Source organism: Crocodylus porosus, unplaced genomic scaffold (genome assembly GCF_001723895.1).
Source record: "Crocodylus porosus isolate Cpor-Errol unplaced genomic scaffold, CroPor_comp1, whole genome shotgun sequence".
NCBI classification, from domain to species: domain Eukaryota; kingdom Metazoa; phylum Chordata; order Crocodylia; family Crocodylidae; genus Crocodylus; species Crocodylus porosus.
Genome location: NW_017728931.1, coordinates 91,000,377 through 91,016,528, shown reverse-complemented (window position 1 = coordinate 91,016,528; position 16,152 = coordinate 91,000,377). Strand labels below are relative to the sequence as shown.

The following is a 16,152-nucleotide window of genomic DNA, read 5'->3' as shown; positions in this document are numbered from 1 at the left end:
TTTAAATGTCCACATAGTGTCTGTAATAAAAAATGCAGTAACAGAGTAGAACAACTACAACTTATTGGGTAAACTTGGCAAGTTTAACTCTTATCTGGAGAAACAATGTTTCTGAAAGTTAGTTTTACACTGTAAACACCAGTAGTTATCATTTACATTGGCAAAGCATTAACAACTTCAACAACTTGCTTAGGCACAATTTAAAAAAATGGTTCAGATAAGTAACTACAAAATTGGTCTTAAACCGTTAAACATAGGACATTAAGAAATTATGCAGTTTTTGCCTTTATGTCCCTTTTTCTTCTTTGATTTGGTTGTCCCTTGCCCAAACTGAGAACTGGACAGTGCAGTAGTTGGACTAGAAAGATCATCCGTATAGTATGGATATCTTAATGAACGTGGCTGTGGTATTGGTTGTCCTAGAAAATATCCTTCCTCTTCAGAGTCAGATGAAGATGATGATGAAGTTGAACACCAGGAATCATCTTCATCACCATATAGTCCAAAAAATTTATCAACCACCTGGTTTCGCAGCGCATAATCAGAAGTAGCATGGGTATACTGTCCGTACAGCTCTGCATTTTGAATATATGCCTGAATCTGATGTGGGCTTTTATTTTGGATAAATTTGTCATGATCCTGAGGAGAGTAAAACTGAAGTCTCTCTTTTGGTGAGCATCTTCTTTCTGTAGCCAGGTGAAGTGCATTGTCAGAACGAGACTTTCTACTTCTCCTGCGACGACGCTGATGGCGGTGTCCACGTTCCTCAAAATGGTAAACACGCCTACGAGTTCTCTCACTCATTGGAGGCTGACGAATTTCAACACTCTCATAGTTTCCATTGTCGATAACATCATCTGAAAATTTTACCTGTTGTGGTCTAGACTGGGATTTGGATCTTCTAAGTACAGGCATATGCACTGGCTTTTCCTCTGGCAATATCATCTTCTCTTGACACAATTCTGAACTTAAACTTTTCAAAGACTCTGCACTCCTATGGAGCATTGAAGAATTCAGGGTTCCCATATTACTCATTTTCTCACATTCCTCAGCTTCCAGCTCTTGGAAGGTTTGTAAAGAATACAAAGATGGCCGTGGCTTGCCTTCATCCACAGAAGCCCCTGGGGGAAAAGCCAGTTAGAATATATTTTATATAGAAGTTGTAATGAGGCATCTTGACAATTCTTTTTTCAAGTTTGAATAAAGATTTATTGAGTAAACAGGGCTTATGATAGAATGTGTGATTTAAAGGATTGACTACACCAAGAAAAATATTCTTGTCTTTTGTTCATTTGATGTATAAATAAGCCCTGAAATGTATGGTTTGGGGTTTTTTTTAAAAAAAATCAGAAGTTTAGATCTTGACTAATATTACTGGAGAACATAAGGGTCAACATAAGGACGTCAACAGTGTGGAACAATTTGAAAGGGATGGGATAAGATTTTTTTTTAAGTTAGCCTGCAAAACTATTTTTAAACATTTGAATTTAAAGGTTTAGTGACTTTAAGGATGCCTTTACAAAAGATGCAACAACATTTTCAGTTTAGGACTAATGACACGTTACATATTCCCAATAATTCTTCCAAAGCAAACTAGAAAATACAAAGCTGGTCTTCTGCATATTGTTAAAATGCTAGTGGTGGGGGAGGGTAAGGAGGAGGAGGGGGGATTTTAGCTGGAGATAAAGTAGCCAGTGTGGACAGGAACCATTTTTTTTAAAAGGTCACTCACTTTCATCTCTTACTACACATACAAGCAAAAATCCCAATTTTACAAAATTGCTTTTAGGTTCTATAACCCAGAGGGTTTCATTTTCATATTTAGCACACAGATTTGTTGCACATTGATGCAATTTTTTTTTTCCTCGTGAACTGGTAGGATTAGATAACAAGGAACTGCCTTGAGCTAGTTGATAACATTGCTGCTACTACCACATGGTTTAGGGTGTGGGGTTCCTCTTGCAAGTATAAGGAAATAACAAAACCCCTCCAATCTTAGTGTCACGTACATACATACACTTTTTTCCAATCAGCTTCCATGAGGCAGGAGGCATATGACTCAGGGATACATTTGGCATTTGTAAAAACTTAATTTCAGGTGCCTTTGGAATACTGCATTCACCAGAATCCAAGATGACAATGAATTTAAGACAACTCCCCAATCAGTAAGATTTTCCATACATGGAAAAATGTATAAATGTTATAAATTTTCCATGTATAGAATCTAATTATTGGGGGGTTGTATTAAATGTGCCCCCTGCCCCCCAGTGCAGCAAGGAAAGCAGTGGCAGGGCTAGGCAGTGGGGGAATCAAGCAGCCTGCCCCTTGCCCCACCCCCAACTTGCTTCCTCTGCTTCCCACACCCTTCCCCCTCAATCCCAGCCTGGTCCAGTATCAGCAGCAGCAATGGCAACAACTGGTCTGGGCTGCAGCAGGGGTGTGAGGCTGCAGGGGAAGGAGGGAGAAGAGAGTCAGGGGACAGAGGCAATGGTGGGGCATGCAGCAGCTGTAGCTCCGGGCCCAACCTGCACGTGCCATCCCCTGCCTTGTACTCAAATCCAAGACACAGGGCTTTCCCCTCCTCCCATGTTTAAATGGGGGCAGAACCTTGGCTTGCATTTGAGTAGGTATAGTAATTTAAAGAAATAACCAAGTGAGGCATTAACACCCACTGATCCCTTTCCTGGTTCACCTGCAGAACAAAGCACTTAGTTTTTCGTTATGAAGTTACCTGTTATATTAGACAAAGCCAATGAATCCATTGAATCACGAACACTTTGTTCTTGTTGTTTCAGATCTGATAGACATTCCAATGAGCCTTCGTACCACTGTGTCTGATCATGATTGTATCCTGAAGCCCCATGTTCCATATCCAACTCTTGAATTTTTCTGCTGCTGGCAGGGCCTGGATGGCTGCCATAGGCAGAATCACCCAAGCCATCTTGTGACTGGGTCCAGTACATGTCTGACTGATACTTTTTGCTTGCCAGGCTTTGATTATTTTTTTTCAGTTCAGACTTGCTTTTGGCCATGCTATTAGAAATCCAGTGTTCACTTGATCTGATGTCTACTTCACTGGGCTGCTGGAAGAGGCCTTTATCACCAAACTTTATAAGTAGTTGAGTCATATAGTCTTCATGCTCAGCCCACTCTTCAGGATCTTCAGGCATTTCTTGTTCTACTCGTCCTTTCCAGAAGTCTTCATCAACAAAACTTGCCCCGTGCCTTGAAAGGCTTAAGTCATCCAGCTTGCGAGAAAGGGTGTCATCTGCATTGCTAGAAAGACCAGGAAATTTGTAATTCAGTGCTGGTGATAGTAAAAGAGATTGTCTACACTGGTCAGCTGACCGACTGCTCTTTCCCATGCGAACGCTTCTTCTAGAGTCCCTTGATCGGGCAGATTGAAAGGCAGAGTCAGAGGAATCAGAGGCATGAACATCTTCTCCCAAACTACAGGTTTTTGAACAGTAAATTTGTCCTTGCTTGGGAAGGAAAGGACAGCCCAGTAGAGAGGTTTTGCACTGAGCACAAGAAAAGCAGGTCTCTGTAGCGTGCCAGTGCTGTCCATCATAAGTCATCTGAGCATGGTCAACACCTGGTAGAGGCAAAACAGTTATTAAAGTCATGACTAAAATAGTCATGCATTAAAATAACCACAGCATTTTAACTAAGAAATTAGCATATTTATGCAGTTCAGCTACCTCTAACAATATAGTAAAACCTATCTAACATGGAACTGTAAAAGCTGGAAACCTACTCAAGCTGAAATATTTCTACAGTCTTGGCATTCCTTATGGGGAATCATGTATAACTGTGTCTGTATAAACCAGAAGTTGTCTGACACGGAAAGGAATCTGGGTTCTGTTAGTAGAACGACCCTGTAAGAATGATGCAAAGTAATTATCTATTGTGTGTATGTCCATGGTCTAAGTGCAGCAGAGGGACTAGGAAGCTTCCCTGTAGGTCAGAAACCTGTCTAAAACTGGAACTTTTTCTGAGTCCTGTGAGACTCCAATCTTAACCAGCTTTCACAGTACTGAAGAAAGATATATTTACCTATGTGTTCCCCACAGGTCTCACAGTACTCTGCATAAAGAGATTCAAAACAGCTACAACAGAATGGGCGTCCATCCTTCATTATGTATCTTTGTCCTCCAAGGATAGTTTCACACTCGAGACAACAAAAATGCTTCATGTGCCAATGGCGACCCTCAGCTTCTGTGCACTCATCCGCAAAGATGATCTTACAGGATAAAAGTAAACTTTTAGGCAAGCATCCAAGCACACTGTTCTTTGGATCAAAAAGGGAAAGTACCCATTCTGTGTAGGTAACAGACTACCATTTAATACATTTACCAATTCTATTTCAGTGTTCAGTATTAACGAAAGAACAAAACATTAGTATAACTAAAGCAAAAGCATGTCAGCTTTATGACCATAAATAAATAATTTAAAATAATAAATAACATTTTAAATAATTTAAATGCTTTAAAGTAATACATACCAATTTAAAACACATCTATTTTATATCAAATGAAACAAAGATCAAAATAATTTGAACAATGAGTAAGATGGTCTGTGTTAAAAAATCCTAGAGTAATTTTGTACAAGTTTTCTTTAGAATCAAAACCAAAGAGTTAAAGCAAATCTCAGATATGCAAGCAGGCTCTTCGTAAATTCAGTTCTGGCACTTCTGGAATAGCCAATTTTACAAGATACATTGGGATGCTGGAGTAGTGGTCGATATCTACATATTTCAGCCCATGCAGCCTATGGGTATCCATTTAAAAAAAATCCTAATATTTTAACTGGGTAAGTAATATTGCAGGTTGTTATCCTGCTAATGGTGGGTTTTGTGAACATATGGGGTTAATTATAAGGTGTATTTACCTCATCACAGGCTGAGCAACGAGGCTTGAGAAGTTCAGCATGATGTCTACCACAGTGAATTTTTCCATCTTGGTAGAAGTAGATTAGGTCAACGAGCAGCTCATTGCATGTAGAGCATGCAAAACAAGATGGATGCCAACATACTCCAGGTCCAGCTCTTGAAGCAAAAACAGCAACTTCTCCTCCATTTACTTTTGTGCCACACTGTAAACATAAAAAAACCAAAAAACCTTTAAACACTTGCCACTGCAGGAGTACCACCATTGGGTACTTCTTCACAGTAGTATTAAAACCCCATACACTGACATTTATTCCATTTTTTTTGTCAAAAAGGGACCAAATACTCTTGGATTATAATAATACATAGTTTTCCTGAAAAACTAAGTTTTACTATTCATACTAGCTAGGTGTTTTAAAACTTTCATCTGAAAATTGTTTGGTTATATTCACACCAGTGGTTTTATGCAGCTGATTCACATCAATATAGATGACAGACCTTCTGACTTTGGAACAAGTCATTTTCTTTTTTCTGCCCATATAGAATTTTATTAATATTCCATAATTTCTCTTTGAGGCCCACCAAGTAGAGATCAAGACAGACTGTATTAAATATCAAGCATGTTTAAGATCAGTGGTATTAATACAGCTAGATTCCTTATGGTAATAAAATTACCTGTTCACAAACTGCATGCATTAGTGCTCTTGAGAGTAGTTTAATAGTGCCTCTCCCCAGTGCCTCCTTCTTACGCTGAGCACTAAACATCAGCAGTTCCTTCTTTTCTTCCTCACTTAAAGACTGACAATATCTGACCTTCAATAGAAGACATACAGTACATATTTTAGATACTAAGCTATTTCCCATTTACATTCTGTTAATTACTAAATATAAATTTAAGAACAATATCCCTATTAAATGTACCAAGAAGCTTTTCCTAACTGTTCTTGAAATGCAAATGGTAGGAAGTCTTTCACATGTTACAGTAGAAAATAACTGTGAAGATACATTTTGCGTTAAAGATTAACTAGCTAAATTATAAATAGCTGAATGGCATATTAAACTGTTGCTGTCTAGAGTTCTGCATAGTGATTTATGTTAAACTATATTTGTTAATGGATTTAAAGGATGCTAGCCACACTACATATTGCAGTATGCACACCTAAGCACTGATCTTCTTTCTACAAGGGGTTTATTTGTTACTTCCACTTCTACCCCAAATGACACAGAATATCTAAGCCCTCAAACCTTTGTCACAAAGCATCCTTTCTGTGTGCTACAGTAAAATCTCAGGAATTTGCAGGTTCCTGGTAATTGGTGGGTGGTTGCAAACACTATAAAACCAACTTCTGTTAAGTTTATTGCACTGACACCAACTTTCTTAGCAAGAAAAGGCTACGTCCAGCTAGACAGCTCTTGTCTGAGAAGACCCAAAATGGACAAGTAAAAGAACAGATTCAGCAGTGTATGTACACACTGTGCTGACTTCTATAGGTTAGATAACATTGCCAGTGCTGGTTTTGGCTAAGTAACAAATTACCAGTAAGATAATCAAGCAGTTGGTAGTACAGAAGCATGCCCTGAGTTAAATACCATATTTACCTCATTATCATGGGGTGGCAGCTGATATAGAAGCTGTTTAATTCTGTATTTCTCTCCAGGGCTGTTAATGTAAGGGACCTTCTCCTCTGGCAAACAGGCAAAATACAGCTGGACCTGATAAGGAAGTATTAGGAATTCAGAACAGAGATCCACATGAGCAAACACTGTAAATGTCTTTCAGCAGGTGCCCTATCTTAAGTCTGATTTACAAAGGAACCAGGATGTGTTACATCAGGCCCATGATAGGATTTGCTTTCTTCTAGGTAACAGAAGGACCAGATGAGCTAACTCAGCAGAACTGGATTGCCTCCAATATAACTAGCACCCAGCTGCTGAATTGCTTTTCTGGAATGCAATTTGCAGTCACAGGGGTATCATAAATTATGCACGACTCCCACCCACTTCAGGGCTGGTCAGCAAGACTTAAAATTCCAAATTTCTCTCTACCGTTTACCACACAGTTCATGAAGGTGTCCAGAAATCAGCTAGCTTAATTTGCTCTGTGGATTCTGCATGATGATGAGACAAAAGTGGCTTTGTAATCAGGTTCATCCTAAATATCAGTTTTCATTGCTTCTATGTGGGCTTTTGTTAAGACTCATGGGAGGAGGTTGGACTTAGCCACATTTCAAACAGGTACAGAGTTACTTGATGTATTCATGTTTTTTGTGCGTTTGAGCCACACACACACTTTTAAAAAGTACTTTCAAACTAGTTTTCATTTTATCAGTATAAAACTTCTGACAGGAACACTGAAAGCTGTGACAAAGACCAATGGCAAAAAAAGGTGCGTGTGGAACAGCTTCAGTTTTATTTCCTGTGCAGTTTCCAGTTCATCATAAGGCATGAGGCCGTAAATAAGATCTGACTATTGGCAATTAATGTTGCTTGCCATCCAGATTTCAAGTCAACAGCTTACAAGGTGTGTTAGATATATTTAGAAGAGAATCAGTAGTCAGTTACTTTCTTCAAGCAGTAATCAAAATTAAATGGAAAACATAGTATAAAGCATTAAAAGTGCTTAAAAATGTCCAATTTCAATACAGTAAACTTTAACTCAACTCATCATTGAGTCTGTTTACAAGAAACTGCAGGAACAGAAGCCAATGGAAAACCTAAAAGGCGATTGAGCATTATATTTGTCTCTCAGCTTATTACATGGTTATCAAAACCACTGACATCTTATTCTGTATGAAAAACACTTTTAAGTCTGTGAAACCCAAGGAAAATTTACTACATTTCTCTTAAAAATTTTAGAAGTAGAGAGAAGGCAGGGTAAGGTGACACCTTAGAGGCTAACCATTTAGAGGCATAAGTTTGCATTGGTCTACATCCTGCTCCTGATGCTGCGAATGGATATTAGGCCTGTACGAACCGGCTAGTATTCACTTTGGATTCGGATTCAGCCGATTCGGGGGACAGTGATTCGATTCGGTGATTCGAATCGCTGTTGTCAATCGATTTGCCCAAATCTGGCTGCTGCCAAATCTCTGAACCAAACAGGCCTCATCCCCTGCCCGCTCTCCCAGTTCCATCAATGGTTGCTCCCCAGCCCAGCCCCAGCATCCCAGGTCTTTAAAAAAACAAAACAAAACAAAACAAAAGCCCTGCACTCCCTGACCCCTGCCAGGCCGGGGGGGGCAATCCCCACTGTACTCCACTGCTCTGCACAGTGTGTGGGGCCCTGCCACGAGCCCCCAGAAGCCCCAACGGCTGCAGCAGCTGGGGCTTTTTTTTTTAAGAATCAGGAGCTGGGGCTGGGCAGAGCAGCCACTGATGGGGCTGGGAGAGTGGGCGGGGGATGGAAGCTCATGGCAGAGCCCCACACAGCACGGGACAGTGGGGGGGCAGAGGGAATTGCTGTGCCCCGCCCCCCTGGTAGGAGCTGGGGCTTTTTTGTTTTTTGGTAAAGAGCCAGGATGCTGGGGCTGGGCAGGGCAGCCACTCACATGGCTAGGAGAGTGGGCAGGGGTCCCCCCGTGGTCTCCTTCCCCCTCCCTCCACCCCCTACTTAGTGGCACAGAGTCCAGGTCCAGCTCCCTGTGGCAGCGAGCGGGGACTGCCTGAATCTCCGAAGCTCTCTGAATATTTTCTGAATTGATTCGGAGAGCTTCGAATCGATTCAGACCTTTTTACTGGTCTCCCGATTTGCTTCAGATTCAGAGATTCGGCCGCCGAATCTCTTCTGAAGTGAATCAGCACCTGAATCTTCACACAGCCCTAATGGATATGCACAGAGGAAGGGTATCAGTTAGAAAGGAATAAAGTAATTTAAATACAAAAGATAGACAAAGGGGAAGGAAAGGATAGGGGTAGGCAATGCTGATGGAGGCAAAAGTGATTTGAAGAGATCAAGAGGGATGAACAAAACAGTTCACCCATTATAAAAGTTTTAAAAGTGAGGCCAAGTAATGGATCAAGAATCCATAGTCAGTTTAGTTCACGCTTTAACCCACCTTCATCTCTCTCAGCAGTTAGTCTCTCAGGTCCCACCCTACCTCGCATTTTGAATAGCAAAAAGTAGTTCTTTTGCTCCTGCATGAAGATGGATTATATCAGCTGCCAGCTGAACAATTGTTCCACACCAGCATATAGCACTGAATTACTGCCGAGTAAATTAATGCCAACTACAAGGGACCTAATAGGCCTCCAACAGGCATATCTACTCAAATCCATGGGACCTGAGGCTGAGGGGAGATGCCCAAGAGGTGGAGTCAACAGGCAACAGAGGTCAAGAGGCAGGGGTCAAACCCCATTTCCCCCCCCATCAGATGGCTACCTCCTGCTCTCCCCCCCGACCTGCCACAGCTTTCGCACTGCAGTGCTGGGGGACAAATTTAAGATGACCCTCCAATAATTAGATTGTGTACATGGAAGATTGTAACAAAATTTTAAATTGTCTATGTATAAAATCTAATGACGTAGGGGGGAGGAACGGTCATCTTAAATTACTGATTGTTTTGGATTCAGGTAAACATTTAACAAATGCTTCATGAATCCTCTAACCATGTTTTTCCGGTACTTTTGTATCATGCTTTAAAATGACACCATCAGAACTTTATTTATCACCCGGTTTTTAAATATTTGTTTGAAGTAGCAAATTCCTCCTGTGGCCATCTGTCAGTTCTGTTTCAGAATCATTGAACTGTTCCCTTCCATTGTACTTTTAAAATATAATACAGTCTTGCCCTCCAAACCTTCAACTCAAGAAGGAATACTAGAGTGATGTCTTTGCACAAGTGGTAAATGTACAGCTGTTTAACAAGTCTTGAAATATTTTAATATAATCATTTCTGTCACAGCAATAATTTAGTTACCTACACTTTAATTAATGTAGCTAACATCCAGTACATCAGTAGCAAATGTCTTATTATTCAGCAAAAAATTATCAGCTGTTTCTGCAATTAATACAATGCTACAAGATTTTAATGGTTTCTTTCTTTGCAATATTTAACAAAATTGCCTTATTCAAAGAAATGAGTTGAGTTCCCTGTTTCTTTAGACCTTGGGCAGCCGAATATATATATAAATCTTCACTACAAATCATTTTTACAGAATGTAGGCACTCTTTCCTATAACCAAAGAGTCTTAGCTTCCCTTAAGATAGGTCACCAGAAGCAAAAAACGAAGGAGGAAAAAAAGCTTTCTTAAGTTCTATAAATATTATAAAACTACACAAGATTTTCAGACAGCCCATAACACATGAAATTATGGCCATAAATATCACCTCCTACCTGTTCTGGTCTAAGGCCTGGTGGAACCCAAGCATATTCTTCTAAGGCACAGCCAGAATCATCATCAGATGTTGAGCTTCGTTGACACCCAAAAGTAAGATTGTTTACTTTTGAGTCCATCTCCAATGGCATAATGCAGTGCAAAGAGAAGAGTTGCAGTTATCTAGTTGCAGTTCATGAAGCAATGGTCCTAAAAAAGATTAGAAGAGTATGTTAACAAAATTGAACAGGAAAAGCCTGCTGACTATCTCCACATATGGAAGTGATGTTATGATAAATGAAGAGGTTTGGATTTATCACACTATAAATTATGCACTGTATGCTGTGAGCTGTTTGAATGCCTCTCCCCCTCCAAAAAACCTCCAACCTAGCATGTTTAGCAGCAGCAAATATATGCTTCCGTATTTTGCGCACACAGTTGTTGGTTTACCTTATAGTTACATACTTAAGTAATAAAGAATTGCAATACACCGAGCAGACATTAAACACAAAAGAATGCTGCAAGTTCCTTATGCAGTCACTAGCAATTTGAGAGAGAAGCACTCACAGAACAGAGTGCTCGCCCAGAATATAAAAATTTCCAGAAAAAGACTTAACTGTACAAGCTTGGTTTGTAGACAATGAAGCAAGTAACAGAAGTCTAACTCAGTGACGCCCAAGGAGTGCACCATGGCACATTAATGTGCTGCAAGAGCTATGGAAGTGTGCCATGAAAAATAATACTTTTTTTGGGTTTAAAACATACATCATTACATTTCCAAGCCAGAATTTGTAAGACTATTCACTCTACACAACATTTGTATATTGACATCACTCCACAAAACAATTGCGGTGAAGATGTGGTGCAGCTTATATGTGTCTGTGCAGGCACTTCAGCATGGTAGGAAAAAAGAAAGTTGTGTGGGGTCTCTGTTGAGTGCAGAGTGGTGCCTTTGTTGTAAGCTGGTACAGTGAAGTGCTTCTGAATTAATTCAAGATAATTCCTCATCTCTACAAGATAAAATTATCCAGTCCTTGCAATCACTCCCAGCGAGTCTATATGATTGGGTGTGCAATGCATTTGTTATGGAACCACCTGAAAACACTTCCCAATTGTCATAGGAGAAAAAAAGCAGCTGGCTAAGATTCAGACTGCAACCCAGACTGAAATTTGTTGAGCTACCACTGGACAAACTCTGGATAATTACTGCCAAAGAATTCCCAGCAATTGGAAGCAAGGCAATAAACACACCGTTATTATTTTCAACAACACACTTGTGTGAGCTCAGATACCCATCAGTAACAAACATCAAAAATAAGAAACAAGAACGGCCTTTGTAAGTCGACGAGATGCAGTGTGCTTGTCAATGATTTGCCCTCAATTCGATTTTCTGTGTACTCAGCATCAAGCTCATTTTTTGCACTGATACTGATGTTGTTAAATTAGAAACTAATTTATACTTATAAAAATAAGGAAGTATATTATGTCGATATTCAGTCTTTGTGCTATATTTTCCAAGTGTGCGTGTGTGTATTCTTTCACAAGTGACCTACGGATAGATCCAACTCTACTAATGCTAGTAGTGGGTATAGACCAGCCATAAAATATTTTGCCACACTTGCTCAGAGCAGGTCTAAACAACACAGCAGTATAAATATTTGTTTAAGTAATATTACATTATTTGTCTCACCATTGCAGATATCAGTGGAATTAAACCAGTGCTAAATCACTGGAGGAAAAACAGCTAAATTATCAGGTTAGACAAGGACAGCCTTAAGTATAACATCCAACATATCCATGATATTAACTGTTGTTGTTGCAGCATGACGTTTCTCATCATAAACCCATTCCTTAGAACTAGGTGTTGTAGGTGTGTTTGTGTGAATGGCCTCCAAGTTAAAAGAATAGCAATACACACCTTTCTACATGTTATGGGCACCTTCTTAAAATATACCTTTATATCACACCATTTCTTTCCAAGACGCCTAAAAAGATTAATTACTTATCTTACTTTACTGCTACTATATTACTGAAAGTTTACTTTAAAATTTTTGTTTGGGAATTAAGTTCACATCTGGCTTGAAGATTTACACACTAATTTTAGCCCACTGCTAGCTAAAACAACTGTTATAAACTTTGAAAAATACTTTTTTATTAAAGATGCCAACAGACTATTATTACAGTGCATAGTTACACTGTAATAAAGACTGCTAACATCATAAAATATTATTTCAAGTAAAACGAGCAGATTTCTCTGGCCAAGCCACCACCACAAGTGCTTATTTTCACAAATCATGTCAGGTATTTTAAGACAGATCCTCAAATTTTACTCCAGTTGTTGAAGTGATAAAATTAGCAAACATGGTTAAATTACAGCTAAATTAAATTACAGTGTTTTTTTTTTTTTTAAGGTAAGTGAAAGAAAGCCCTATATTGGCCTTTTTGTGTTAACTGTTTCAAAGTAAGCATGTGTGCCAGAAATCCAATATATCCCAAACAACCAATAAATAAATATGACTTTACTTCACCGTTAACAAAAGTAAAGATGACCTCATTTCCTTTTCTACTGTTTAGAGTTTGACCTTTAAAACAAATCATTTTAACACAGGTGCAAGTCATTTATGTTTGAAGTTTAAAAAAAAAATCTTTTAAATATTAGTTCCTGTCACCTATGAAAGCTCATGTCCATGTCTCTTTGAACCAGTTAGTCTCAAAGGTGTCATCCTACTGTGCTTTCTTCCATTCTTTTGGGAATGGCATGATCTCTTTCAGTCAGGCTTATTAATTTAGTGTCTACACAGTTTGTCGTCTTATATTACTGTTCCTGGACCACATGGTAATCATCTATTGAACAAGTGACTTAAAAGTATGATCATTAGATAGAACTCATTAAACTCCATTTAGATATCTAAAATTCACCGATAAGCATCTCAGCATATACTTTTTGTCCCCTAAAATATTGTTTGAAAGCAGATACTAAGAAGATAACACGATTCAATTCCAAGGTACTTGTTTTCTCAGCTTTTAAGAGAAATAAAATCACCCACTAGCAATCAGAGCAAAAAATCTCAATTTTAGACTCAAGACTTTTTTCTTATTCCCAGGATTGTAAAAGCCCATTGGGAGCTCACTGGTAACAGAGCTCAGGCAGGCACTAACCACAGTCATAATAGTTCTATGATCCTAGCATCGAGGCTTAATATCTTGATCCCTTCCATGAATTCAGGATGCATCCAAATAATTCTGAGCTGCTGGATGCATGCATCATATTTACTAATATCTTCTGTAAAAGATCAAGTTACTTTGGAAGACAAATCAGGCATCAAATGTGCTGCTTTAGAATACCCTTGTTTGGAACAAGATAGATTTAAAAAGGAGGGGAGAGAGAGAGAGATGCTAATTATGTGAAACGTAACCTGAAATTTCTCATTTTGCTACCTTATATACCTCAAGTATTTGCCAAAGTCTTGTCTTTCTAACCTGAATTCAGCTATGACCCATGAAAAAGGAGTCACAAACTTTGGTAATGTTTTATTAAGCAATTAGTGTTGGACAGAAGTGCAGAAAAGTAAATTCTAAACTGTAATTTAACTTCCTTGGCTCTCCAGGTACATTTTAACACCACTTTCAGTGGTGGGATGTTGACAGCCCTTGTCCCTCTGCATTACCCGTGGAAGGTTAGGGTGCTTTGGCATTGGTTCCCATAAATAAACTAGAGTGTGTGCATGCATACGCACACACTCACAGACACACTGGCCCCCATAAGAGGAAACATTATAAGTATTTCTGCTGTTCAGCATTGTTTTTTTCGTCCCTCCAAACAATGTGGTACTGCAAAGTTCCCCACACCTACTCTGGAGTGGTGAAGTTCAGCAACAAGCATATCTACGTTTTAAACCAATTCTACTGTTTCAATAATACAGCACCAGGGAAGAAGAGCAACTCAACATTGGTGGCTCTTGTACAATAACCAGATCCTTGGGGGCTCTGTACATAGCTATTCTGGCATGTAGGCAATGTTCTGAAATTGATAAGCAGTTTTCTAAAACTGTAAAAGATAGTGGTTTGTGGCAATTGCCAAAATCTGCTTAGTGCCCACTACTAATTCCTCTAGAAGGATAAATGTCATATTGGTATGGAAAACCTCAATACCTTTTCTTTTGGGCCATCCATGCAGATCATCTTAAAATATTAACCAGGAGGGCGAGAACGCCAGATAACCACAGACAAAATTCACATTTCAAGTACAACTATTTTCATCAGGTTCAAGCCAGTGGAACTGTTCCTGGTGGTGGCTCTAGGCTGTTTTTACCCACGCTTTGTGGACAAGACAATCCTATTCAGAAGAAACGAATTGCCTCCAGGAGGGAGGGAGTTTTTAGCAAGGCTGTTATGAATAAAGTGGAATTCTACTGTGTTTAATTGTTCCAATACCCTGAGTAAGAGTCCAGTATTATGTTATGCACACTGTTGATATTTCAGCACAGAATTTCTAACATTTGTCACCAGTCTGCCCTGCACCCACCACTAGAGGGGATGGATGGAGGGGGCAGGTGGGATCTCCACGGAGACTGGCCTGGGACGCCCACAGGCAGGGCATGCTTGGCCTGGTGGATGTGATGGAGCTGCAGGAAACTACAGCCCTTGGTAATTTATGATTTTCAAGTGTGCCAAGGATATGTAAATGTACCATTTACATCTACAGGGAAGTTAAGACTCTGGGGCAGTGATAAATTGGAGAGGCTAAAAGAAGAGAGCCCTAAAATCATAGATAGGTAGGGTTGGAAGGGACCTCAGCAGATCATCTAGTCATTTAGTCCAACTCTCCCGCCCAAGGCAGGATTATTCCTTTCTAAACCATCCCTATTCTTAATAAATTTTGGGAACAACCTTCACACACAACTACCAGGCATAATACCTAAAAAAAAAAACAACCATACACACCTTATCTTGCAACTGGTAAAACAGCAGGATGATGAAGGTACTACCAACATCCTGCCACTGCAAGAAAAGAAAGTAGGTCATGGTGGACAAAATACAGCCCATGCGCTGGATCCAGTCCACCAGTGAATCTTATCCAGCACGGTCCCTCAGCTCCTCTTGCAGCAGGTGTGGCAGACAGCACAGGCCATGGCTCATGTGCTGGTCCTACTGCCTCCAGGTACGAAGCAGGGCTAGGGCAGCTTGATAATGAAATTCTGCTTCCTGGCAGCCTCAGCTCCTGGCTGCTGCTGCCACCACCTGTGTTGTCACTGCCACCAGACCTGGCCCCCACTGCCGGGGCACCCCAGCATTTCCACCCCACACCCTCCAGCAGGGGTGCCAGAAGGAATGGGAGCCCTGTCCTGCCCAGCCCCGCACTCCTGGCCCCACTCGCCCATCCCATTCCAAACTATGCTCTTCACTTGGCTGTGGCCCCACACGTGCCTTGCCTGCAGAGGTCCCGAACTGGTCTCCATGGAGACCCCACCCGCCTGCTCCATCCAGCGCCCCTGGACCCTCCAGTAATCTACCACTTTGAAAGTTTTGGTGAGCTGTTGTGGGCAGAAGGGGGTGGAGGGAGGTGGGTGCTGGCCAGGCCTGCAACAACTCACCAAAACTCCCTATGTGGCCCCTCCAGCCCAAATAACAATCTACTTCAGGGGTGGGCAATTAAGCCACTTGAAGTCCAGCTCCATTTAACTTCTTTGCACTAGAATTTGTTTAAAACAGGACTGTAGAACTCGTACCAAAGCAGCATTCTTCAGGCCCGGCAAATCTAAAGGACACATGCAGGAATCCTTCCATAGGGTAGGAAGCAAGGTGAAACTGGAAAAGCTGGGGGTGGGTGGGGAGGCTTCAAATGGTAATTTCCTGAACAAAATAAAATCAAAAGATTTTATAACGATTATTTCATAGATTTTCATAGATTTCATAGACATTAGGGCTGGAAGGGACCTCGGGAGATCATC

General features: G+C 40.3%; 1 protein-coding gene across 1 annotated transcript in view; it reads right to left on the bottom strand.

The window, feature by feature from the left end:
• PRICKLE1 (prickle planar cell polarity protein 1) overlaps positions 1 to 16,152 on the bottom strand; it is a 91,941-nt gene continuing 75,789 nt past the window's right edge. Inside the window, exons 2-8 of the mRNA XM_019543361.1 lie at positions 10,222 to 10,411; positions 6,488 to 6,601; positions 5,564 to 5,701; positions 4,891 to 5,094; positions 4,057 to 4,243; positions 2,732 to 3,595; positions 1 to 1,121 (exon numbers count right to left, since the gene is read on the bottom strand). Of these exons, the coding sequence (XP_019398906.1) occupies positions 262 to 1,121; positions 2,732 to 3,595; positions 4,057 to 4,243; positions 4,891 to 5,094; positions 5,564 to 5,701; positions 6,488 to 6,601; positions 10,222 to 10,353 (2,499 nt within the window). The 5' untranslated portion in view covers positions 10,354 to 10,411 and the 3' untranslated portion in view covers positions 1 to 261. The remainder of the gene's footprint in view (positions 1,122 to 2,731; positions 3,596 to 4,056; positions 4,244 to 4,890; positions 5,095 to 5,563; positions 5,702 to 6,487; positions 6,602 to 10,221; positions 10,412 to 16,152) is intronic.